Source organism: Chiloscyllium plagiosum, unplaced genomic scaffold (genome assembly GCF_037043375.1).
Source record: "Chiloscyllium plagiosum isolate Xiang-an unplaced genomic scaffold, Cpla_swu_hap1 HiC_scaffold_12, whole genome shotgun sequence".
NCBI lineage: Eukaryota > Metazoa > Chordata > Chondrichthyes > Orectolobiformes > Hemiscylliidae > Chiloscyllium > Chiloscyllium plagiosum.
The window spans coordinates 43,071,122-43,098,503 of record NW_028270150.1 but is presented as its reverse complement, the minus strand read 5'-3'; the positions used below and the strand labels follow the sequence as shown (position 1 = coordinate 43,098,503).

Below are 27,382 nucleotides of genomic sequence, written 5' to 3'. Positions count from 1 at the left end.
TGGGGAGGGGTGGGCGGTGGTCCGAAGATGTGCTTTACCTGTGAATGGAGAAACTCTAGGAGACAATGTTAGCTGCTGAAAATATCTTTGAATTTCCTCTCCCATCCCTTCCTTGGCAAGGTGGTTATCAGTAAGAGGACAGACACTCGTTTTACTAAACTAAATTGTGTCTGCCTATTTCAACATTCTCAGTCATCTTGAAGTCTTGTTTCTCTGTTCACTGTTTCTGACATTATCAAGTTTTATATAATCCATAAACTTCCAAATTGTACTGCCCAAACAATTCAGTCAATTATAAACAACAATCAATGGTCTTAAAATCAAACCCTCAGGTACTTCATTCGGGTTATTCAAAAATTATTTTCCTTTAACAAATTGAGATTTTGCTAATGTGAAAGCTGTCAGGAGATGTATTTCAAAAGTCTGGAAAAGCAAGGCAACAACAAAATGTTTCCTGTGTTTTAGCAATTGAAGAGGCAGTTTCAGTTTAGATTTAAATCTCAAATATTCATGGGAAACAAATGCTGAATATTTTAAAATATGTTCTCCAAATGAAACTTGCCCAAATAAAACAGTCGGATTTAGAGTGGAAATTTTGATAGAGATCAACATTCTTTGAATTAGCAATATGAAAGGGACCAATGAAAAACACTTAAGCCTCAAGTTCTAATACTCTCCATAAACATCAAAATCAAATTGCACTCTTCTTTTTGTGAACATTCTGCGTCAAAAAACACAGCAAAGATATTACAATACAATATTCTCATCTGGCTAAAGCATGACCACTGATCCAACTGTTCTTTATAAACAGGCATTGTAGAATTTCAAACAAATCAGGGCCTAAAGGCACTCAATCAATTTGTTTTAAGATTATAAGTTTGATAATTTTGAAAAGGACACAGCCTACAAAACACATTGAATTGAGATTCTGATTCAAACAAGCCAAAACAATTACTTGAAAAGGATTTTCCAAACCAGTATTTTAATAAACCAAAATTTTTAAACATCAAACACTGACAGAATGGCACAATTTACATCGAAACTTTCCTTTTTCAACCCAAGTATTAGTACAACCTTAATTTCAGTATTTCTCACTTTTTTTTTGCATCTTCTCACTGAAATAACACTTATAGAAAGAGAAAGCCCTCGCAGTGGACCACATGGCGCCACAGTCCTCTCCCCCCAGAACAAAGACTCAGAGCCTCAAATTTCGCCACTAAGGGACTTTAACCCCTTTCTCACTTTACTCCTCATGGTGGTTCAAACCCCCAATTAAACACAGAGGACTTGAATCTCACTTAAACACGGAGAACCCGGATCCCATTTAAACACAGAGAACTCAAATCCCAATAGAGTGCGGAGGACTTGAACCTCAATTAAACCCAGGGGATTCGAACCCCAATGCAACGCAACGAACTCGAACCTCAACCAAACCCACGCCAGAGAACTCGAACCCCAATACAGTGCATAGGACTCGAACCTCAATTAACCTCCCCCCCAATGTGAAATACCAGTAATTCTGGTTAGATTCCTTCTGCAGCTTTTTAAAAAAAAACAGAAATACAATTGTTCCAAAAATTAAAATGGAACTAGTCATAAAGCACAGAAAAGACCCTGCAGCCCATCGAGTCTACAGCTACATATCCACTGATTAGAATCATAACACAGAAAGAGAGTAAAAATGCTAATACAATACACCTTTTGAGTGGCATGTAAAATGTAATCAGTGATTTACTGCCACAACAATTTAGTATGTTGTAAATAATATAGAGCTTTACTTGCATCCAAAGTGAAAACCTACCATACCTTAGAAGTTATTCAAATTAACCTGAAATTCACATTCTATGTAATTTAAGATACAGCATATATTCTAACTCAATTAGCATTACTAAATTTGAATCTAAGTCATGAATGAAACAACAAGAATCCTAAATAAATTTTATTCTCTTTCTTTTATAAGGTTACATTCCTAAATGAACTGTCATGGTCAATAATTTCAGAACTATGTCAAGAAACTAGTAACACTGCAATTAATTACAAAATTTAGAACAATAACAAACATTATCTCACTACCACCTAGGACATTAGACTTGATAAAATATCCAAGTTCACCCATGACTTTAATATTGTTCCCAAATCTGCAGATGCTGTTGCAGCACCTGTCTTGCATTCAATCATGCAAATCATGAACAAGAGTCAGGAAAAGCTATCTAATACACGTTACACTCCTATAAATGCTCATTTATTAAACGTGATTTGTTTGTAATGAGATTTGTGAATTGCTGACTTTTTTTAACAAAGCCAACTCTCATTGGTTGTTACACGATTCCTGAGTTTGACCACCCTGAGAGGCTGACTGATCTGTCCAATGTGAATCTGCTTCAGTGACTAATCAGGATGGTAACTAACTGCAAAAAAATGCCAGTACAGGGGCTCGGACATGGTCAGTCAGCCTCTCAGGGTGTGGTCAGACTCAGAAATCTCTGCACAGAGTGGGTGAGGGAGAGAAAGGTGGGCAGCACACGGTTACTTTTGGTGCATATGTGAAGATGTGGTGAGGGGGTGAGTAGGCAGTGCAGAATTGAGTCAGGGTTAGTCAGGGTCGGATGTTGGCAAGGATGAGAATGAGCGGAGGAAGATGTTGCAAGAAATGATGGGTACACTAGTCAAGATAGAGAAAGTGTGAGGTATCAACAAGAAGATGGTGGCACTTTCACTGGCAGAGTGAAGGTCTTTGATCTTCTTCCTACCTTCTAATGGTTGAAACTGCACTGACCTGGACAGTAACCCTCGTCCAGGTTGGTGTGGTTCTGGTAGAATGGCATCTTCTGTTGGCCTGGAAGAAAAAGATATCCTGCCTCTGCATCACCCCATCCCATCAACAGCATCTCCATGTCCCTGCCCACAAAGAGAGGCACCAATTTTCCATTGTCTGCCACGTCAGGAACCAGAGGACAGCTCCAGACTAACAGCTCTTGTCTGGGTGCACAATATCTTTTTCAAGATGGTGCTGCACCACAGATGTGGGGTGACACGGTGGCTCAGTGGTTAGCACTGCTGCCTCACAGCACCAGGGTCCCAGGTTTGATTCCAGCCTTGGGCGACTGTCTGTGTGGAGTTTGCACATTCTCCCAGGGTCTGCACGGGTTTCCTCCGTGTGCTCCAGTTTCCTCCCACAGTCCAAAGATGTACAGGCCAGGTGAACTGGCCATGCTAAATTGCCCATAGTGTTAGGGGCATTAGTCAGAGGGAAATGGGTCTGGGTGGGTTACTCTTCAGAGGGTCGGCGTGGAGTGGTTGGGCCGAAGGGCCTGTTTCCACAAGGTAGGGAATCTAATCTAATCATGTTGGTCAATTCTGGGATCTCCAGGAAGAGATGAGTTGTTTTGGAAATGGCATATGGTATGATGGTGTTGAATGTGTGAGAGTGGCACCAAAAGGTGGCGTAAGTAATAAAATCGGTTTTGTAAAATAAAGTGATAAACATTCCCCAGCACCCCGATGTGAAACCCTCCAAAAAACTTGACAAAACTAACACTTAGCAAAAGAAATTAAGACTTGCATGTTTCATTCTGGGATCTGACTTGTGCTGTGTTACCACTGGATGGGATCAGAAGACTGGCTAGAATGTAGTGTTGTCAGCAGGTACAGATGCCAATAAGAGAAATCAGTTGAAGATTCTGTTGAATTGCACTATGCAGTACCATACAATGGGTCAGTTACAACAGGTCAAAATTTACTTAGACTAACTACAAATTTTGTTCAATTTTTACTGTTTTTCTCCATAGACCCCATTATTTCTGTTGCACAATTATCTACAATACAGTATTACACAGGAATGTAATGACAGCGTTATAGGAAAACTATCTGTACAGGGGTTCGCAAATTGTGGCTCACAATCCCAGGGCAAGATTTTGGAGTTGTAACTTCGAAGGCTGCCATGGTGGCCTAGGAACTTCAACTGTAATTTGACAGCAGCAAGCGAAGGAGATGGCCTACTGGTATGATCGCTTGGGCATTAATCCAGAAACCAGGCTAAATGTTCTGGGGACCAGAGTTTGAATCCTGCCATAACAGATGGTGAAATTTGAATTCGATTTTAAAATCTGGCATTAAGAATCTGCTGATGACTGTGAAAGGGTCATGAAATCTTTGCTGACTGTCGAGAAACCCATCTGGTTCAGGGAAGGAATTCTGACCTACACATGACTCCAGTTCCACAGCAATGCAGTTGACTCTGAATTGCCCTCTGAAATGGTCCAGCAGCCATTCAGCTGTACCAACTGCTACAAAGCCTCAATGAAATGAAACTGGACAGATCACCTAGCATCAATGTTGCGTGGTAATCAGCAGATTTCCTTACCAGTGTTTAACCTGAAGACACAAGACTTCATGGAGTCCAGAGTCAATGTTGAGGGTTCCGAGGGCGATCCCTCCAACGGTGTACCAACCTTTGCTGGGTCTGTCCTTCCAGTGGGACAGGACATTACTAGCGACATAGTCATACTCACAGAATCATACCTGACAGAATGTCACGCTCTGCTTGACTAGTCTGCAAGCTCTCCCAATTTTTGCCTCCAGATGTGTACTACCTACAAGATGCATTGCAGAAATTCACCGAAGATCCTCTGACAGTATCTCCCATCCCAAAACCACCTCCACCTAGAAGGACAAGAGCAGCAGATTTATGGGAACACCACTCACCATTCTGACTTGGAAATATATTACCGTTCCTTCATTGTTGCTTGGCCAAAATCCTGGACTTCCCTCCCTAATGGCATTGTGGGTCAAACAGCAGCAGGTGGACTTCATTGGTTCAAGAAGGCAACTCACCACTACCTTCTCAAATGGCAATAGGAACAAGCAATAAATGCTGGCCAGCCAGGCAGTAACACTTATCCCACAAAATGATATATATTTTTTAAAAGCTCTTTAAACTTTCTTTTCTGTTTGGCTTAAGTGGCAGTTCTTCAACGATGAATGTTTCTACTAACACAGCCTGTCAAAAAAAAACAACAAAATGCCCCCAGTGAACAACTTTCAACCAACCACAACACCTGCACAACCCCAAGTAATTTCAGGATGTAGTCACATGAGGTGTGGTGCATTAAAATGGGTCACGTTGGGGGAAAGTTTCAGGAGCACTGAGAAAACAGGTCTTTATGGTTCTGTTTCCCAAAGTTTCATATTTACTACAATTTATTATTAATATTCCCATTAATAGCATACTTCCATCTGGCATAAATGGGTAAAATAAACTATTTTTCTGGAATAAATTCATTAAAATTGCAAATTAAAACATTCTGGGAGTCTTCAGAAATCAAATAAAAATAATTAAAAAGCAATGAAATCGCTCAGCTCAGTCAAATATCTGTGGTAATAGAAAGAAAGATCAGGTTAATGGTCTTTGATATTTTGTTTTATATCTCAGGTTTACAGCATATGTCAATGTCCTTTTAGACCATTTTAAATTTAGCCTAGAGTACATTCTCATAAACTTGACAGGAAATTCCAATCTACCATGTTATAATTTACTATACTTTTGAGACACAAATTGTAATTTTGCCCAGAGAAGACATCCCTTCTTGAGTGGCTGTTCTCGTAGCTTGCTGGTCTGCATCAGACAGTATTAAAAGTCTCATGTAGTAGGGTTGGAAGGGTTTTTTTTTGCCTGAAAAGGCATGAATGAACCAGCTAGGCTCTAACAGGTGCATGTTATCACACCCACCACCCCGTTCTCATTGTTCTCACTGAGGGGTTGCAGCAACTTTTCAAGCCTTGATATGGAATCACATTGGGAAAATGTTTGGGAAGCACTGCTGTAGAGGTTGTTGGGCAAAGGACCATATCTGGACCTGACGTAAATACATATCCATGAATGCACCAGGAATAAATCTCACTGTACAAAACAGTTAAATTCATCTATTTTCTTCAGACTCATCATTTGCTGACTCACAAACGTTGCCATTTGGAAAATGCCAATATTAGAAATGAAGGTGCCTCTGTACCAAATTAAATGTTTTCCAACTGGGTTGCTGAGCCACCAAAGTTAATAAATCTGCTTTTGTAGTGGCAACAGCACATTGTAATATGCATTTCATGAACCTCTAAATTATCTTCATAGTAACTACATGTTGTCACTACTGCATGTACAGTAGCCACAGCACAACCCAGCCTGCATTGAATTCACAAGCATACAAAAGAGTAGGCAAACTATGTATTTGGAAACTGTTGGAGAGCATCTCACAAGCTTGCTCTTCCAAGCCCCAGACTACAATATAAAAAAGTTGCTAAAAAAATACAAAGTGAACATTTAAAACAGGTGTGATCTAAAGCTCTCTTTACAGAGCATAATCACTTCTCAAAGCAGTAGTTCTGACATCCCCATAGGTCCTTATAAAAATCAAGTCAATTCCTTTTATACTGTACCATGAATTCCGAAGCATTGGAGCTTGATAACCAGAAATGTTCCAAGTACAATCACTGGTTCATACTCTCATCTAGCACAAGTAAACTGTAATTATTTTTTAGCTTTTCTTTGTTTTCTAAATGCTACTAATTATTTTTCAAGCAAGCATGATTGGTATGGGTGTCAGATCAGCCATGTTGAATCTATAGTTGAAAATCCTAAACATACAATAGATGGCGAAATTATGAACAGTGTAAAAAATATATAATTAACTAGAATCTAAGGAGGACCATAGGTAATTCCCTCTATTAGACACAGAGGATTAGACATATATATTTTGCCAGCAAGGGGCACCACTCTACAACCTGCAACAGCAAGAAGGCAATCATCCATTAACTGAATGCACATTGTTGGCACAATTCTAGTCAAATTAGCCAACCAATGCCCCAAGGAAATGCTAGGGACTGTTGTAAACATTTGGATAGAAAAAAAACACCTCGGAGTTGGACAGCACACTGGATTAAAAATTAATTAGATAGGAATAAACAGAGTCAGCAGTAATAGTAGTTATCCTCGCAAAGTCTTCCTACATTTTCATTCCGGGACCACTTCTGCTTGCTTTTATATATCAATTCTATATATGTGAACCACTTACAGATGATATCAAAACTAAAGTATAATTTAGAAGACAAAAGAAATGGAAAAAGAATTTTGTTAAGATTAGAACTGGACTTCAAAGTAGCAAATGGATTTAATGCCATCAATATAGGGCAATGGATGATTATTGAAAAAGTTTTTTAATTTATTTGCTCATGATCTGAAAATTGTTGGCTATGGCAATACTCATCACCTATCTTTAATTGCCCTTGAGATTGTACTGTTGAGCCATAGTTTGGAAATGCTGTTAAAGCATTGAGTACTGCAGCATCTCTGTGTCGGTGATGAAGGGGGTGAATGGTAAAAATAGTGGATGGGGTGTTAATCATCAATCAGGCTGCTTTGTGCTGGAAAGCATTAATGGCTCTGCATTCATCCAAATAATTAGAGACTATTCCATCACACTCCTGACCAGTGTCTTATGAACACCAGAAGGCATCGGTGATGCTGAGAGGAGTCAGCAGATGACTGACTTGCTGTATAATTCCAAGCCTCTAACCTGTTCTTGTAGCCACAATATTTATAATCCTGGTGCAGGATAAACCCAAGACGTTGAGAATGGAATTATAAATCACCAAACCTCCTACTTAATATCACGAGGCAACAGGTGGACAATCTCTTCTTTGAAATGGTCACTGCCTGGCACTTGTGTGACACAGATGTTACCACTTATTAATCCAAGGCTGGGCTTTGGCCATATGCAACATGACATGAACAGAGGTTACTTTAGTATCTGAGGAGTCATGAATGGTGTTCTACATTCCAGGGACTTTATGATTAGACAGTGTGGAAGCAGGTCATTCAGCTCATCGTGTCCACAATAAACCTCTGAACAATATCCCACTCAAACTCTAACTCTATATTTCCCATAGCTATTTCACCTAACCTACACATCCCTTGACACAAAAGGCAATTTAGCATAGCTAATCCACCTAACTTGCACAATTTTGGACTGTGGGAGGAAACTGGAGTAACTGGAGGAAACCAATGCCGCAACAGGGAGAACATGCAAACTCTACACAGACAGACAGTCACTCAAGGATGGAATCTAACCTGGATCCCTGCCACTGAGGCAGCAGTGCTAAACACTGAGCCATGTTGCCATTCCAGAACCAAGCATGTCCACACATGACCTTAAAGGTCGATGGTAGGTCACTAATGAGTCAACTGGTTGGATTGCCTGTGGGGATATCCTGGCATGGAGACAACTAACTTCCAACAATAACAACCATCTCCACTGTGCTAGGTATGACTCTAAGTAAAGAGCTCTTCCCACTTACCAGTTTTGCTAAAGCTGTTTGATGGCAGAAGTGAGTACTGCAGATGCTGGAGATTAGAGTAGTGCTGGAAAAGCACAGCAGGTTAGGCAGCATCTGAGGTGCAGGAAAATCGACGTTTCGGGCAAAAGCCCTCGTTCCTGAAGAAGGGCTTTTGCCTGAAACGTTGATTTTCCTGCTCCTCAGATACTGCCTGACCTGCTGTGCTCTTCCCAGCACCACTCTAATCTGGACTCTAAGGCTCTTTGATGCCATACTTGATCAAGTGCTGCGTTGATGTCGAGGACAGTAACTAGCAGCTGACATTTAGCTCTTTCATCAATATTTGGACCAAAGACAGTGATTAGACCAGGAGCTGAGTGGTCATACCAGAACCCACATCTAAGCGTCAATGAGCAGATTGTTGAACAAGTGCCGTTTTGTAGCACTGTCAACAGCTCCTTCCATTACCACATAGATGATCAAGTGTAGATCAACAAGGTGAGAATTGGCCAGGTTGGATATTTCCTAGTTTTTTTGTGAATAGGACATATCTAGACAACTTTCCATGTTGCTAGGTTGATGCCCATGTTGCAACTCTTCTAGAGCAACATAGCTAATTCTGAAGCACAGATGCTCAGTACTTTGCCAAAATGTTGTCAGAGTCCATAGCCTTTGCAGTATCTAGTGCTTTCAGACAATTCTTGATATCATGTGAAGTGTAGCCAGTTGGGTGAAGACTAGGCACATTGGGAGGCAGCAGAGATAGATCATCCACTGAGCACATCTGGCTGACGATGGCTGCAAATGCTTCATCCTCAGCCCTTTCATATATGTGATGGACTCCCCCATAATAAAGGAGGAGGAAATTTTTGGAGACTCCAACTCTTTTTCGTTGTTTCATCACCCACTCGTTTATGGCTAGATGTGGCAGCACTACAGAACTGAAATCCAATGCATTCATTATGGGATTGCTTAGCTCAGTTTACCACATTTTGCTTCCACTGTTCAGTGTGTATGTGCTGCAACTTCACCAGGTAGACATCTCATTATATGTATACTTTCTTCTATTCCTGGCAACCCTTCTTCGGAGGAGGGTTGATCTCCTACTTTCATGGCAATAGTGGATTGGGTAATATGCAAGGCTATGGTGTTGCAGATTGTGTTTGAATACAATTCTGCTGCTGTTGATGATCCACAGCACCTCAAGGCTGCCCAGTTTTAGGTTGCTAGATCTGGTCAAAGTCTAACCCATTTTAAAAAGTGTTACATAATGTGATTGTGAGGTATCTTCAACATGAAGACACAAGATGTAATCTCATTTAAGATCAAGAGGGGATGGTTCCTTTGATGAAGATGCCTGGCACTTGCCTGACCCAAATGTTAACTGTCATTTATAAGCCAAATTCTAAATGTAGTCTAGGATTTGCTGCGTATGCAGATTAACTTCTTCATTATTTGAAGATTGGTGAAGGTGAACATCTCCTTATGATGGATGTTCAAGTCCCACCTGCTCCAAAGGTGTGTAATTACATCTCTGAACAGACTGATTAGAAAATATCTACCCTAAGGAATTCCTGCAGTGATGTCCTAGAATTAAGATGATTGATCTTTGATTTTCCACGGCACCAAGGGGCATTTGTTGACAATCTGTTCAGGACACAATTAACAAGTTCTGTTTCAGTCCTTCAATCAAATTCCTAAGTATGCTCTATCTAACTCTTCTATACATCACAAACCGTGCTTCACTTAATAATACTCATTATTTCCTCAAAACTTAAATTTCTGAGACATGGTTTGCTTTGTACCATTCCCATCTTCATTTCATTTAGGTTTTTCGCTGTTAAATTCAATCCCATATGATCACTTCTAAAAATTTAACTTTCAATGTTAAGGTGACTGGTCTGTAAAAACTTTGGCTTATTGTCTTTGAAATTGTCTCTTTGAGAGTTGCGTAATTTAGTGTTGCCAACTAATAAACCCCACTGTAAAACTTGGCATGATTACACAATACAATCTCACCAGTTATCCCATCAAATTTGTGTTTACACTGCTGATTATACAAGCATGTACTGAACAGTAAAAGGCATGATTGTGTCACATCCTACATTTAGCATAAATTAAGTAAAAATTTAGCATCAATACAAAACAAGTCAAATTGTTTAAGTAGACTACATTTTTCAACTAATACTTACACGGAGTGCGTGAATAGTGAACTGAGTGGCAGGAATTTTGTTACTCAAGTATCAGAAATAATTAAAACATAAGATATAGTGAATCAGGTACCAAGTGCACAACATAATGAATGCTTCGCGTCATGCTGAAGAGACAGAAAGTGTCAACCTCGTTTTAAATGTAAATACATGTGTATAGCTTTTTTCCCTAAATACTTAATTTTCAGAAACATTAACCAAGAGGAATAGGAATTTGCAATGTAGGATCATGTAATGGTAGGGCCCTGGGGAGTATTATCAAACAGAGAAACCTAGGGGTGCAGGTACATAGTTCTTTGAAAGTGCTGTCACTGATAGGTAGGGTGGTGAAAGCATTAAGTCAGAGAGTTGGGATGTCATGTTATGGCTGTACAAGACACTGGTCAAGCTGCATTTGGAGTACTATGTACAGTTCTGGTTGCCCAACCAGAGGAAGGATGTTATTAAACTGGAAAGGGCGTAAAAAAGATTTACAAGGATGTTACTGCGACTGGAAGTTTGAGTTATAAAGGGAGACTGGATAGACTGGGACTTTTTTTCCCTGGAAGGCCCTGAGTAATCTAGTCTCCCCCGTTTATACATAAATTTCCTATGTCCAAATTCAATGTAGTATCAATGATGTATTTTTACAAGAATTATGCCAAGCCTTAGAGTGTTACATTACAAGAACAGGTCGCATACTCCCTCTTGTAAGCAAGATTGAAAAGCAATCAGATCAAGGTGTTCAAAATGTTCAAAGGTTTTGATCAGATGGATGCGGAGACACAATTTTCCTGAGTGGAGGGAGCAAAAGCAAGAGGGCAATTTTTTTTAAAAATAGAGTTGGGCCACTCAGGTGCAAAATCCAGAATGACATTTTCACACAATTAATAGAAATCTGGAACTCTGCCTTCAAAGGGCTATGAATATTACATCAATTGGCATACTGAAAACAGAAAGATTTTTTGGAGGCAAGTATATCAAAGAATATGAAACAAATTTAACAGCAAATTAACCATTCTCTACATGGATGTCAAGATGGGCTTGATGCATTGAATGACACAGCTGCTTGTCATACCATAATCACACCCTTGTGCGAGCCAATGTTTCTGTCGCAAGCTTGCTGCAATGTTCCAGCAAGTTTTAGTGCAAGTTCGAAGGACAACATATCACTTTTCACCTGTGGACACTGCAGCTTCTAGGACTCCATAACAAATTCAGTAACTTCAGAGCCTGATTCCAAACTTCCATGCTTTTTTTTAACCTAATCCACACCTGGACCCATCATGACATGGAATGCTTTTAGCAATCACCCATTCCCACATTATAAGGTAAATAGAAACTGAAAGAATGTGGATACTGGAAAGCAGAAACAAAAACAAAATTGCTGGAAAAGCTCTGCGGGTCTGGCAGTATCTGTGGAAAGAAAGTAGAGTTAATATTTTGGATACAGAGACCCTTCCACAGAACAGGGTCATGGGGCCTGAAACATTAACTTTTCTCCACAGATGCTGCCAGGCCTGCTGAGCTTTTCCAGCGATTTGCGTTTGTTTCACATTATATGGGTTGCATTCAGTACAGTTAACCCATTTTCTCAATCTTAGATCTTATTATCACTCATTTGGCTTTTCTTCTGTCCTGGTCTGGTATCCATAGTCTCCTGACTCCCCTTTCATATCTCTCACTCTGGGCTCCATCTCCACCTATCTATTCACCTCTCCACTTCCACCCTACTTTGGCTTCAGCATAAATACCACTTTTTCCTAGCTACCAACAGTTCAGATAGAGTCACCGGACTCAAAATGTCAACTCAGACCTGCTGAGTTTTTCCAGCAATTTCTTTTTTTAATAAACAGGAGCTACTCCAGTTAATGTTTGACAAATAATCTACTTTAGTCATTATAAGCTTCTACACTATCAAGTCAAATAGTACTTATATTAAAATATATAACATCTAAACTATGATAGTATTTCTGCCAAAAGCACACAAATGTTCTCAGACAAACTTATAGAAAAAAATGAAAATTAAAAGAACTAAATTTTGATGCTTCAGCTCAAGGAATATTGAAACTAGGAGCAAAAACATTTGAAAGCACAAATATACATGTATACTGCATCCACCCAGAGATATTATTCATTTCCTAATATGTTGAGAATCACACTTTCTTAAGTATTAGTATTTATCACATGTATCAGGTGCTTTCATTTCAAAACATTTTTCTTACCTTTGAAATCATCCTTAAACTTGTGAAAATAGGGACTCAATGAGTCCAAGTTAGAGAATGAAATCAAGTTACTGATTCAAGTCATGCAGATGTCAAAAGTAAGATTTAAATGAACTATGATGGACAGACTCTCTCTCGCCACCCATCCAGCTTTATCTATTCTGATATTGAAGCTAGTAGGATTTGCACTTATGTCTAGGAAAAAAAAGTAAAACCCCAGTGCCTTCATTTCTCCTTGCACCAATTTCGTTTTCTCTCCATTTTATCAATACTCATTGCTCTTCCAAACTTTCTTGCATTCCTTCCAAAAGCTCCCGACACACAGTTGTACACATTCATCATTTCTCAGAAAAATCAAATCTCACTATTGGTGAATCCAAGCTACATTGGCACTATACACTTTCATGTTGTAGCCTGAAGCTAAAGATAGATGATGGTAGAGGCTCCCAAGTTCTTCCATCACCAACAATCTTTCTGCTCTTATTGCGTACCACTGGCATTTGCCAAAAGGATTTGCACGTTAATATTTGATTGATTGTTGTCACATGTATAGAGATACAGTGAAAAGTGTTGCTTTGATGTACAGACAGATCGTACTATACAAAGTGCATCAGGGTGGCAGAACAGAGTGCAGAGTACAATTTCACAGCCGCAGAGAGAGAGAGAGAGAGAGAGCATATTAAGAATAGCATTTAACTAGTTTGCTGTATTTTAAATAGAACTTCCATGATCAAGTTTTAGAGTACATTTTTGTTTTCCAAAAAAAATCAAAGCATTTGTAAAACAGTTTATATAGAAATATTTCAACTTGAATCTTACAATTTTTGCAATAATATTGTCACATACTGTTCCATTCAATACAATTTGTAACCAACTTAAAAGTCATAAATTGCACTCCATGTCAAACATACAGCCCAGAGGGTGAAAACGATTCAAAATGGAAATTATAATAAGTGTACAAGATGCAAAATCTTCCCTTATGTACCATTACATTCTGATATGCCTCAAAACATTATCAATATCCTTGTTTTTAAAATGTTTTGTAAGGCACACAGCTCAACATTTCTACAGTTTCCAGCCTCTTTGACATTATGGCTGGAAAGCATTAGACAAAAATCTCTGTGCCTCTGCAGTGATTACCTCAAGCTTTAGTGTTTCCCTCAGCACAGAGTCTTGGACTTGACCAATATAACAATTGGTCAGGAATTGTCCAGCAACTCCTAACTGGACAGAGTTAGATTTTAAAGCTGGACCTACTAGCTCAAACACAGAAATGCTACCCACTGTGCTATAAACCTCCCCATGGAACTCACTAAACCGCCTATTATTTGATACATAAAACAGGACAACTGAAATGTTGATCCCCATGATTATACAACTGTTAAGATCCAAACTCAGCAAATATATCTAGTGTGGTGGTTAAAGTAATGGATCAGCCACCAATGGTTCAAACAATATTACCTATGAAATGTAATTAAATAAAAACAGTAATTTGTGGAACCAGTCATGAGTAATATGAAATAATCATAAAATCCCACATAAAATCCCACATAAAGTCCTTTTGAGAAGGAATCATACCATATTAATCCTAACTATATGGATAACTCTCAAAACTTTTAAAAATGGCTCAGCAAGCTATTCAGCATGTACGGAACAAAATGATAATCAGGATAATGCTGTTAAAAATAACAGGTGATAAGTAAAGCTTGCCAACATAATCCTCAATTCCGTTTTTCTAATTTAAGGATTTTTATTGCCCTACTACCTTTTTCAATTTTAATCTGGTTTTGCACTTGGTGTTGACCTTCAAACAACAGTTCCACTAGAAAGACACATGTTAATAGTGGATTCAGTCTCATAGATGGGGTTAAAAAAAAACAGAAAATTGTTCAACATAGTTGAATCAGGTGTTCTCCTGAGAGACGCCCAAACAAACAGCGGACATGGACAGACAATGGCCCAACAATACCCGCAGAAAAATTTTAAAAGAAGTTACTTTATAGAAAACTATTTTCTTTCACAATGAATAAGTTAACTCTAACAACGTTCCTACATAGAACAATTGGCATACCATTTTTAGTTTTACAGACTGGTCAGGAGTGTTATATTGCAATTAAACCTAGAAATACATTTTTGAAAAAAATTAAATATCATGATATAGTTTATAAATGACATTCAGCTGCACAAAAATTTACTTAGGAAAATCTTTTTCCCCATCTAAGTTTTTTTTGCTAAACAGGTCACATACCAGTCGTACCAGATATTAAAAATTAACACGTTTTTTAATATCACCTGTGGAGTTAAATGCAGTTAATACAAATGTGCACAAACACTGATTAGTAGTAACTTTATTACAGCTGTAAATGTGTCATAATTTAAAACATCATAACTGGTTAAAACATCAATGTATTTTTGTGAATTGTCTCAAGGCAAAAAAAATGTACACTTGCAAATGATGTGCCATTGAATAATTTCATCCTTACAATCAGAAGTGCACAATAATTAACACCAGTGAAATAATTTCAAGTAAATTATTTTACTAAATGAACAAAGCGTTAAAACACCTAGCGTATTCGGCAGTATATGTTGTTTATAAAATTAAACATCCAGGAGTATATCAAAATAGAAAATTATAAATACGCCTTTGCAACTCGTTGGCATTCTATTTCAGTAAATGCGGATGTTACGTTATATAATCTGAATGCCAAGAGCGATTAAAAAATTAAAGCGAAACAAATCAGTCAAGGCCTAGATTGCTCATTAAAACCTGGGGGCAGATTTTAATAAGCATTCCTGCTTGCATTCTCCGTCATCTGACCTCACTTCAGCTCATGACTGGGTAAAGTAAGGATGATCATCCAACTCAATAATAAAAAAAATTACACACCAAACGCGCACGTCAAGTTATTAAATCTATTCACCTAAACATGAGGGGCGTTCCTACGATTTAAAAACAAACCCTCTTCAGCCTATATTACACATTCAGATTTTGATCCCGCTCAAACAAGATACAGATTTTTAATATGTTCACTTTTCTCAGCCGTCCCGCATTTGGCGGTCTCAACAAAACCCTCCGTAACATTTTCTATTATTTTATGCCCCTTGAATAAATCGGAGGTTAATATTTGATCCCAAATTAGCATAGAGCGTTTTTGCATCGATAAAAACAGTAGAAAATGTAAAACGCCGCGCCTTAGTTTGCATAATTTTTTTAGTCAAAATTATCCTCCCCCTGCCTTTCGCTTTCTCTTTATTTGTTTTATTTTTTTCCCTTCCTCCTTTTTTTAATATAAAAAAAAATCCTCGGCGGAATGCGCTTCGTCGAACCGGCCGATCCGACTGTGTTTATACGAGAAAGAAATACATTAAAGTTTTCTTTTTTGCTGGCCCCGCAATCAAATACAGTAATAAGGCAAAATAAATTATGCTAAATGGAAATATGAATATGTAAAATTAGAGCCATTACCTGGCTTTTCATCTTTGGACGCTCCATCCGCCATTTTGAATATCAATTCACTTTACCCGGAATCCTCCGCGTACGGGGGGCCCCCGCGCTTCAATCAAAATATCATCAGCAATCCGCAAACTATTTACAACTCACTAACAAACAACACCGTTCGCACCCGTGTTTCTTAAAAAACATCATGCCCGATCGCATTGAAAACTTTATTTATTTATTTTTTCCCGAAAGGCGCGTCTTTGTCGCTGCCGCCGCTTCGGCCCCCTTCGGCGGAAATGAACGGAAATTAACGACCGGAATTTTTTTTTAACGGTACATCTCCTCAGGCCTGCAGTGACAACGGGCGGGATGGATTTTTGTGCGGGTGGGTGCTGTCGATTTCTGGGACCGGTCCCAGCATGATAAGCTGTCGTTTTGATTTTCCTTTTCTCTCTGTTTTCGGTTTGGGAAGCGGGTGTGTTCCGGAGATTGCCGAATGGATCTCTTTCTGCTTCCCCTCCCCCGCCATCCCCGCGGCCGAGCTGGGGCCCTCGGATGCTCATCAACTACATTCATTCATCCTCTGGTATTGTATTCGGCTGTTTATTAAAATGGTCGGTAATCGCTTTCCTCCTTGGCGCGTATGGAGACGGAAATGGACGGAAATTCACGAGTGGACAGGGGGTGTTTCTGTATACAAATACATTTGGGAGCGGCGGCTCTGGTAGATCTGAGAGGTTTGCAGTGCTTTTTAAGAACAAATTTACTTCTTTTGTTTTAAGAAAAAAGGTAACACTGCCTGTGTGAAGGCAGAAATCCTATTTTTTTTGTGAGGGTCGATAACTGTCAAAAGAAAATAAAATCACACCCTCCAGTGAATCTAAACACTGATAAAGAAGGCTCGCAACTGCTTCATATTTTTGGACAATAGAAGATTGCAAACTGCGCATTTGGGATTTGATAGCCCGCATTAAGACAGGGTCGAGAATTGTACCATTGAGTGACTCCTGTAATCCTAATTTTTGTGCCGTTGCTGGTGGCTGTCAGTTTGGCAGTTTATATATGTAAATGAAGCTTTAATGAGATTTAAAATAATTCATACAGTTTCTATTTTCGGTGAGTTTAAGTAACTCGCCTATTTACCTTGGAAGTATTTCCGTAGCATTAACAGCTAACTTTGCAACTTCCCCGTGGCCTTTACAAGTATACCTTCATCCCCAGTACGTTAAATCTTGAAGGCAATTAGCTAAAACCTTCGATTGTTTTTGAGTATTGAAGCCTGATTATAAATGTTTGTAAAAGTACATATTATTTTAAGAGTTAGGAATTAATTATTATGAGAATGAATATTTCAGAATGTCACAGGTAATGCTGTCAGTTGCCAAATAACAGTGCATCAGTCCAGCCACGTGGAGAACTAAAAAAATACGTTTCATGAAGTGCAATCATTTTGAATCAAAAGTGTGATTATTTCAAACTTCTGAGAACCAGAAACACAACCTCAACCCTAAACAAAGTGTTTACATCATTTGTGAATCTAATTATGGGTATACAGTCTCTTCTGGATCTTCTTTAAAGTGTCATCATATATCAGTGATAACATTGTCACACCTGAGAAAGGTGATCATGGATGTAAGTCCCCTCCAAGCTTTGCACACAACATGGTTAATACTTCTGCTCAATACTGTGAAATTGCTATATTGGCAAGACCTGCATTTATGTAGTGCTCTTCATCACTCCCAGACATTTCAAAAGTGTTTTACAGTTAAGTACTTTTCTGAAATTTTTCCACTGTTGTGATTTATAAAATGTGATAGCTCCCATAAACAGCATTGTGATGATGACTTGATTTTGTTTTGCATTTTTTGGTGGTTAATGGATAAATATTGGCTAGGTCACTAGAAACAAACTCCCTGCTTTGCTTTAAAAAAATGTTAAAAATCATACATCACCAGGTTATATTCTACCAGGTTTATTTGGAAGTACAGTACTAGCTTTCAGAGCACTGCTCCTTCATCAGGTAACTAGTTCCAAATAAATCTGGTGTTGTGATTTTTAACTTTGTCCACCCAGTCCAACACCAGCACCTGCACGTCTTGAAAAATAATGTTGTGAGATATTTTATGTCCATTGAGGATAGATAGGACCTCAGTTTAATGTTTCATTTGGTTGACAGTATCTTCAATTGTGCAACACCTCATCAGTCCTATACTGCAGTGTCAGCTTTTATGATTTTTGTATTCGGCTTCAAAGTGAGGGGGTATTGAATCCACAACTTCTTGACTATGGGAAAAGAGTGCTACCAACTGAACCACAGTTCATACTTTGCTAAGCTGAGCCTTTGCCTGCCCTGCAAGGAATATGGAAAAGATCCTAATACTGGTGCATCACTCAAAGCTTCATTAAAGCAAATTATCTGGCATTGTCTAAATGCTGTCTATGTGCAAATTTGCAGGTGGAATTCCCCTACATTGCTTAAAAGAGAATCATGCATTTTCAAAAAAAAAATTCATATTAGGAAATACTAACTTGTCACTCCAGAAGGGCTGACAAGATTGAATGTAATTTATTAACATGGATAGGTGGTTGGTTAAAGGACAAGAAACAAGAAGGAGAAATAAAGATCATTTTCAGGTTGGCAGGCATTTCAGTGCTGGGGTCTCAGCTATTTACAATCTGTATTAATGGCCTGGATGAAGGGAACAGGCATATGATCCAAATTTGTTAAGAAGACAAAGCTGTGTGGGAAATTAAGCAATGAAGATGATGCAAAGAGGTATCAATAGGATAAATGAGTGGGAAAGAAGTAGAAAAATGTGAAGCTTACTCCCTTTAGCAGGAAGAGCAGACCAATTAGGGACAAGCAGCAAATGCTTGCCTCTCCAGCAATGTGCACACTCCTTGAAAGAATAAAAATAGAATGCTTTGAAGCTATTAAATGCTAATGTTCAGAAACTTTGAGTGCTCTTGCAGAAGGCATGCAGAAATTTAAATTCAAACCTAGAAAGCAAATTATATTGTTCTTAATTGAAAAGGTGCTGGAAAGCAAGAGTACTGTACAGTTTGGAAGAGTGTGGTGCAGGAAAAGCATAGCCGGTCAGGGAGCAGAAGAGCCGACGTTTCGAGCATAAGCTCTTCATCAGGGATGCTCGAAACGTCGACTCTTCTGCTTCTCGGATGCTGCCTGACCAGTTGTGCTTTTCCAGCACCACACTCTTCACCTCTGATTTCTAGCATCTGCGGTCCTCACTTTCTCCTACTGTACAGTGTGATCTTACACCTACGGAAGGATATACTTGGCTAAGCAGGGGTACTGAAAAGGTAAACAAGATTCATTCCTGGGTTTAGAGTATTATCCAATAAGGATAGCTTGAAGAAAATACTCCTACACTGTTTTGAATTTAGAATATATGACATTACCTGGGGTGGCATGGTGGCTCAGTGGTTAGCACTGCTGTCTCGCAGCACCATGACCCTGGGTTCAATTCCAGCCTCAGTCTTTGTGGAGATTGCATATTCTCCCTGTGTCTGCATGGGTCCCCTCCGGGTGCTCCGGTTCCTTCCCAGTGTCCAAGAATGGGCAGGTTAGGTGGATTTGCCATGCTAAATTGCCTGTAGTGTCTGGGAATGTGTAGGTTAGGTGGATTAGACATGGAAATGCAGGGATAGGGTAGAAGGTGAGTCTGGGTGGGATGCTCTTCAGAGAATTAGTGTGGACTTGTCGGGCCGAGTAGCCTATTGGGGCTTTATGGTGGCTCAGTGGTTAGTACTGCTGCCTCACAGCACCAGGGTCCCAGGTTCGATTCCATCCTCGAACGATTGTCTGTGTGGAGTTTGCACATTCTCCCCGTATCTGCAGGGGTTTCCACCGACAGTCCAAAGATGTGCAGGCCAGGTGAAGTGACAATGCTAAATTGCCCATAGTGTTAGGTGCATTAGTCAGAGGGGGAAAAGCGGTTTGGGTGTGTTACTACTCAGAGGGTGGGTGTGGACTTGTTGGGCCAAAGAGCCTGTTTCCACATTGTAGGGAATATAATCTAATTAAACCTCATTGAAACATTGAGAGGTTTAACAAGGTAAATGCTGAGACAAAGAAGAGTATTGAACTCAAAATGTTAAGTATGCTTTCTCTCCACGGATGCTGCCAGACCTATTGAGTTTCTCCAGCAGTTTCTGTTTTTCATTCAGATTTCTAGCATCCGCAGTTCTTTGCTTTAGATTAGATGCTGAGAGGATTCTTTACCTGTTTGGATGGCAGAGTCTCTGGATATGGGGATTGCTATTTTGAACTGAGATAACAAGAATCTGCTTCACTCAAAGAATACAACTCCCAGAAGGTTGTAGGTATATTCAAGGCCAATTAACAGAGTTTTGGACTCCAAGAAAATCAAGACGTATGTGGATCAGGTGAAAAACTGGTCAAAATGTGGAGTTGAGTTTGAGGATCAGCCATGATCTTAGTAAATACCACAGCAGGTTCAAGAGGCCATATGGCCTTCTCCAGATCATGTTTGTCAAGTTTACACACTCTTAACACAGTGACTACACTTAAGCAGTACTTAATTGGCTGCAAAGCACATTGAAACATGTTTTTGTTCCCATGCCACATTTGACAGAGACAACTACATTATTTTATCACAAAGCTAGTCCTGCATTGTACAGCTGAGTAAGATAACCATTGTGTGGTTCCTCTGTTACCCATTTGATTGTAGTCAGAGTATCTCCTGTAATGGTTTTTCTTTCCATATGTACCATTAACTTGGCCTCCACTTATAAACTATATACTGCAATTGGTGATATCATCTCAAGGCACAGCCTGGATTTCTACCTGCCTGAGACAACTCAGAAGACTTTTAAAAATGGCTGACGAGACCCCTTCCTTGCAGTTTCAGAAAACCCACCTCCACTTCTGACAGATCCCATTCTTTCTAATGAAAATGGAAAAGGTGGAAAATCTAAACTCAACAGATTTTTTTTTGGCTGAGTAGAAACAAACTCAATTATCATTGCTCCAATAGCCTTTATGAAGAGTGGACATAAGATCTGTTTTCGTGTCCAGAAAACTTGAAAGCAAAAGTAGGCCATTCAGCCCATCAAGTCTGCTCTATCATTCAATGAGATCATGGCTGACCTGATAATTCTCAACTCCACTTTCCTGTCTTTTCCCCATAATTCTTGATTCCCTTGCTAATGAAAAATCTGTCTTAACCAGCCTTAACAACCCACTGTGGTACAGAATTCCACAGATTCACAATCCTCTGAGAGAAGAACTTTCTGTCATCTCTATCATAAATGCGTGACCCTTGTTCTGAGATTGTGTGTTCTGGTCTGAGATTCTCCTACAAGGGGAAAAAATCTTTTGGCATCTACCCTGTGGAGTGTCTAAGAGTGTTTGATAAGGTTGCTTCTCATTCCATGAACATAGGCCCAATCTACTCAACTTCTCCTCAGAAGACAGTCCCTCCAAAACCTGGTATCTGCCTAGTGAACCTCTCTGGGTTGCCTTCAATGCCAGTATATCTTTTCTTAGATAAGGGATCCAACACTGTTCACAGTATTCCAGCTGAAATCTGACTAGTGTGTTATTTAGTTTAGTAAAACTTCCCTACTTTTATGTCCCATTCCCTTTGAAAGAAAGTTCAATAATACATTGCCCTCCCTATTACCTGCTGAATTTGGATGCTAGCTTTTCATGATTTACAGACAAGGACTCTCAAATCTCTCGGTTCTGTATCTTTCTGCAGTATTTCTCCATTTAAATAATATTCAGCATAGAGTCATGCAGCACGGGAACAGACGCTTCAGTTCCATCATTCCATGCTGAGCATAATACCAAACTAAACTATTCCCACCTGCCTGCTCCTCGCACATATCTCTCCAAATCTTTCCTATTCATGTACTTATCCAAATGTCTTTTAAACATTGAAGTTGTATCCGCATTCATCACTTCCTCAGGCAGTTCATTCCACATGTGAACCATTCTAAATGAAAACTTTGCCTCTCATGTCTTTTTTTTAATCTTTCTCCTCTCACCTTAAAAATGTGCCCCATGGTCTTGAAATTCCCAATTCCAGGGAAAAGACAACTACCATTAACTCTATTGATACCACTCATTATTTTATAAACTTCTATCAGGTCGCCTCTCAACCTCCTACACTCCAGTGAAAAATGTCCCAGCCTATCCAGCCTTTCTTTATAACTCAAGCCTTCCATACCCAGCAACATCCTGGTAAATCTCTTCTGAACTCTCTCCAGCTTAATAATATCCTTCCTATAACCGGGTGATCAGAAATGGACACAGTATTCAAGAAAAGGTCTCACCAATGTTCTGTACGACTTCCCAACTCCTGTACTCAAAGGACTGAGCAATGAAGGCAAGCATGCCAAATGCCTTTTAAGATGTGAAATTTACAATCTGTTCATTCTGCCAAAAGAAAACCATGAAGAGAATGTGGATTAAGTATTACTTGCCTCATCAAAATAATATATCAATGTTAGCAAAAGTGGAAATTATTCCATGTCAAGGTATCCTCACTTGAAACAGAGTGCAGTATTCAGAAATTGACAGAATGAGGTGGTGTTACTGCAAAATTAATCTTTTGGCATTAACATGGAAGCATTCCTTTTCTATCAAATTCAACTATCAGCTATAAACTGGAAAACAAGCAAGATCCCTTTTCTAATTAATTGTTTAAAAAATTCCAGTTCTGGACAATAGGATATATTTCCACTTTGGATAGTCAGTATTCAATAAATGCATAGCCCATCCTCAATGAAAGCTCCTTCTACTTTATACAAACAATGAGTCTGAACATAATTGGATGAGAGCACCCTCTAGTGTGAACCTTTTTACCTTCTAAACCTTGTGGAGTTCTGATTGAAACTGCCAAAATACATTACAGTAACATCTTTTCAGTGGAACATCCTGGTAGAAGCTGAATTGGCCTGATTAACAGATCACTCTGCTTAATGGTAGTCGCAGCTGACTGTGCTGTTTGCAACTCCCAGTCCACTGGCATTGCAACCATCATTGAAGCTCAGCTCTATTTGTAATTCAATAAAATAACTAAACCTCCCAACAAACTGTTTAGAAACCTACAAGAATTTTGGCTGGAGAATACAGTAATTTAGTCAATTATTAATATACATACTTGGTGTCCACATATAAATCTAAGGAACACATAAGTTCCCAAACTCAAAATCTCCCTTGAGACTCCATACCCTACAATTTTAGCTGTCTGACAAATAGTCCCTCTCTGTCATTCCATCCTGCACACAGGGGTTTCTTGTAAATGCAGCTGTTGCACATTTTTCATTTCCTCACTCTTATCAACTGCCCTGAGGTGAGGGGGGCCTTCACTGAAGTCGATCTACACAGGAGTCCTCCCATTTACAGATTGGAATGTGATGCTGGGAACCTCAGCAGGAGGTCATAATTGACCATCCACTTGATGTTTCCAGCTGAAACTGCTTCACCACTGTCTTTATTTTCTATGTGGTGGGCACCCCCATCATTTTGATGGGGATGTATATGGGACCTCTTCTTCCTGTTAGTTGGTTATTTGTCTACCACCATTCATAACTCGGTGTGGCAGGACTGCAGAGCTAATCCAGGCAGAGGGTGGTGCATGTATGGAACAAGCTGCTAGATGAAGTGGGGGAGACAGGTACAGTAAAGGCATTTGGATGGGTACATGAATAGGAAAGGTTTAGAGGGAAATGGACCAAATGCTGGCAAATGGGACTAGATCAGGTTAGGTTATGTGATTGACACAAATGAGTTGGATTGAAGGGTCTGTTTCCGTGCTACATAACTCAACGACTGATGTTAGGATTTTGAAGCCTGTCTTTTCTGTGCTCTTTCCACTGTTTGGCATGCAAGTAGTCCTGTGCTATAGCTTTAATGTGACTTAATTGGTTATATCCATTTTGAAAAGAGTATAAAACTAAAGGAGAAGGTCTTGTGGTGCAGTGGTGGCCTCCCATTCAAGTCCTGCTTCAGGATTTGATCATGACAGAGAGATCCTTCTGATACACCCATGGTAGGAAGGGGAGGGGAGACGAAGGGGGAGGGGATGGGAGGTGAGGCAAGGCCAGACTTGCCAGTGACCCAGAACCATGTGGTAGCTACAGCACAACAGCCTCCCCATGTTAAAAGACTATAGACACACACCCCATCAGAAAGTCAGAGAAACCAATCCAACTCGAGGGAAAAGCTGTTGAAAACAAGGTTAGTTATTATGAATAAAATGTTTCTTTGCAATGTTGCTAATTTGAATCAAATAAATAAGGTTAATCCCTAAATGAGATGAGGAGACCCTTGTAAAATAATGTAATTTTGTGTCTGTTGTAATAACAAGGTCCAAGGTGACCAATTGTTTCCTATTTGTGGTGGTTGTCTCATAGCCCTGGATTGATAAGCTGCTGCATTACATTTTGACCCACATTGTGCATTTTCCACTTCTATGCAAATGTAGTCTTGTACTCTGCCTGTGGCTACCACTTTGACAGTACCATCCCTCCACAACCCCCAACCTGTCGCCTGCTTTGACAGCTGACAGGATCATGGTTGCACTTTAGCAGGAATCTGCTGTGATTTTCTGGTCAGGTGAGAATGAGACCCTCCAGTATAATTGAAAAAAATGTCTTTGGGACTGGAGAGAAAAACTATTCACCTCAGCCGATCAAACAAAAAGGGAACTACTCTGCACTAGATTTCCCCTCACCTTTGCTTCTTTCCCATTTATTCTTCTCAGAACCCTTCCCCTAAACTTACCTACTGACCTTTCCTTAATGCTAGCTTCAGGCTGTCTAGACATCCTGCCCTTCCACTCATTTCAGTTGATGAGGCTAAAATTTCCAGGCTTTGCCTCCCTCCCCCCCCCCCCCACCCCCCCCCCCCCCCCACCCCCACCCCCACCCCCCCCACAACTTCACACAAAGATCAGAATTTATTTTAATGAAGGAATTCATGATTTCTTGTGCTTATTTGCACAGAAGAAAAATCTTCCCACATTTTCACAATTTAACTAACTTTCTGTGATGTTCTGGGGTCCATACTTTATTCCAGCTATTGCTTGTAATTTTCCTGAGGCCATTACTTTCTATTAAGACCAATGCAACTGAAATCACAACCACCAGTGGTGGAACAAATAAAATCTGAGATTATGGAGAAGCCAAAGTAAGCTGAATGCAAAGATCTCAAAAGGATATGGGGCTAGAGGACAACAAAGAGAAAAGGAATAATGAGGCCAATGTGGAATTTGAAATCAAGGCTGAGAATTTTAAAATCACGGTATTACTTGGCAAGGACTCAGTGTATGTCAATAAGTATAGGATTTGGTACAAGCAGAGTTTTAGCTGACTTCACATTTATTGAGCGGAATATGAGAGACCAATGGAGAATGCTTTGGAACAATCAAGTCAAGAGGTAACAGATGTACAAATGAGCAGCAGATATATTGAAAGGTTGCATAATGCTGGTGAATTTTGGAATTTAATGGTTTTAGTGATTGCTCTCGTATCTGATTGGCAGCTCATGTCCAGCTCAAATATGCACTGAGATTGTGAATTGGCTGTTTAGTGTCAGACTGTTGCCATGAAAATGGGTGGAGTTGGGTTTAAGTCTCCATTACCTCACCCCTCTTCTCAAGGAATCTCCAGGCAAGCCTGTCCAGGTTTACCTGAATCCTAGGATCCAAGAAACATTTTCTTCAGGAATGCTCATATCTGCTGTTCCACAATCCTGCTGATACTACAAAGCTCGATCGCATCATACTATTGTGAATCGGATATGTCTGGGTCAGAAAGTTGACTGTGGACTTTTTCAGTTGCAGTGACAAGGACTACCCACCTCTACAACACCCAGCACACTACTACACCACCCAGCTCTCCACCCCTCCATCACCGTAAAGTCCACGTATGCGTGGGAGTGATAAGAAAAGCCATTGTAAGTGATATCCTGAGGCTATGATAAGGTACATTTGAATAGAACCAACTGAAATTAGTTTTACATGGCTGAATGATAGTGAAGAGATTTTACAGGAAGATGTTAGGGTCAACTGTGTCAAGGAGTGCAAACAGATCAAGAAGAATGAGACGAGAGGGTTCATCTTTGACACAGTTATATAGGATGTCATGTGCAATTTTGTATGAGCTGTTTCAGTACTGTGACAAAGACCTGATTGGAGGGGTGCAGAGGTTTTCTGGGAAAAATGGGCACAGATTTGAGAGATGACAATGCATTCAAAGACTTGGGAAGAATAAGAAGATTGGAGATGGGTTGTTGTTTATAAAGACAGTGAAATACAAATGAAATCAAGTCAAATCATAAGTGGAAGAAAGCATTCAATGGATTTTAAAGTCATCTTGCTTTTGTGAAATCTTGATTTTTTTTTCTCTAATTACATTTCCTGTGTAACTGACCTCGACTGTCCTCTTTCCTTCAGCAGCCTTAGATTGTTAACCTTGGCTATATAACAGATTCTCAATCACAGCATGCGCTGGACAGAAAATCAATTTTTGACCTCACGTTCTATTTGTCTGCACCCGATTTTCAAATGACCAATTTTGCTGTGCTAAAAGTGGAACCTGCTAGTATATGAACTATCGTTCTTTACAAATAAACATAATACATATTGAGGTCCATACTAAATTTTTAAACTTTGAGCAAAATTCTAATCCCACAATGGAATGCTCCGTCACATAAACCAAGCAAATTCATTTCATTGTTATGGCATGCTATAAAGATTCATTTATAGTTGTCTTGCTGTCGTTTGCATTGCAGTGATTTTACTGTAATTTATTACACCATTTTGCACTATATCCATTGGCATTTTGCTCATTTGGGATGACTCCGTTTTGGTTGAACCCCAGCCTGGGATTATACCTGGGGGATCTGAGGAGACGACATTGTCTTTATATCACCAGAATAACAATGACAGAGCTAGGCCATTTGCCGCTGCTGACTGCAAATCACCTCAAGAAATACAATATTTTTACTGTTGACTGTGAAAATGACAATAGCCTTAATTTTTTTTTATTCCACATGATCCCTCTAACCATAACAAGTCAAATCAGCTTCCACAGATGCATCGATCAAATTGTGGAAGACATGTTTACAGTAAGTAAGCACTTCATTTTTTTCCAAAAGGAAAGTCTTCAGGAGTGAATTCAAAACTCACTTTAGTGCCCAGATTTTCACA

The 27,382-nt window shown here is 39.5% G+C and overlaps 1 protein-coding gene and 1 long non-coding RNA gene across 7 annotated transcripts in view; one reads left to right on the top strand and one right to left on the bottom strand.

Annotated features, from left to right (window-relative positions):
• The window catches only part of pou2f1a (POU class 2 homeobox 1a), a 202,138-nt gene extending 185,256 nt beyond the window's left edge, over positions 1-16,882 (bottom strand). For 3 of the 5 annotated variants that reach the window (XM_087992721.1, XM_087992723.1, XM_087992726.1), the window contains exon 1: positions 16,206-16,882. In XM_087992721.1, coding sequence (XP_087848847.1) covers positions 16,206-16,239 — 34 coding nt within the window. In that variant the 5' untranslated portion in view covers positions 16,240-16,882. The remainder of the gene's footprint in view (positions 1-16,205) is intronic. The other 2 variants (XM_087992724.1, XM_087992725.1) reach the window with 2 other exon arrangements.
• LOC122555237 (uncharacterized) overlaps positions 16,665-27,382 on the top strand; it is a 44,810-nt gene continuing 34,092 nt past the window's right edge. The window contains exon 1 of one of the 2 annotated variants that reach the window (XR_015758840.1): positions 16,665-16,764. This is a non-coding gene — a long non-coding RNA (uncharacterized LOC122555237). The remainder of the gene's footprint in view (positions 16,765-27,382) is intronic. The other variant, XR_015758839.1, reaches the window with a different exon arrangement.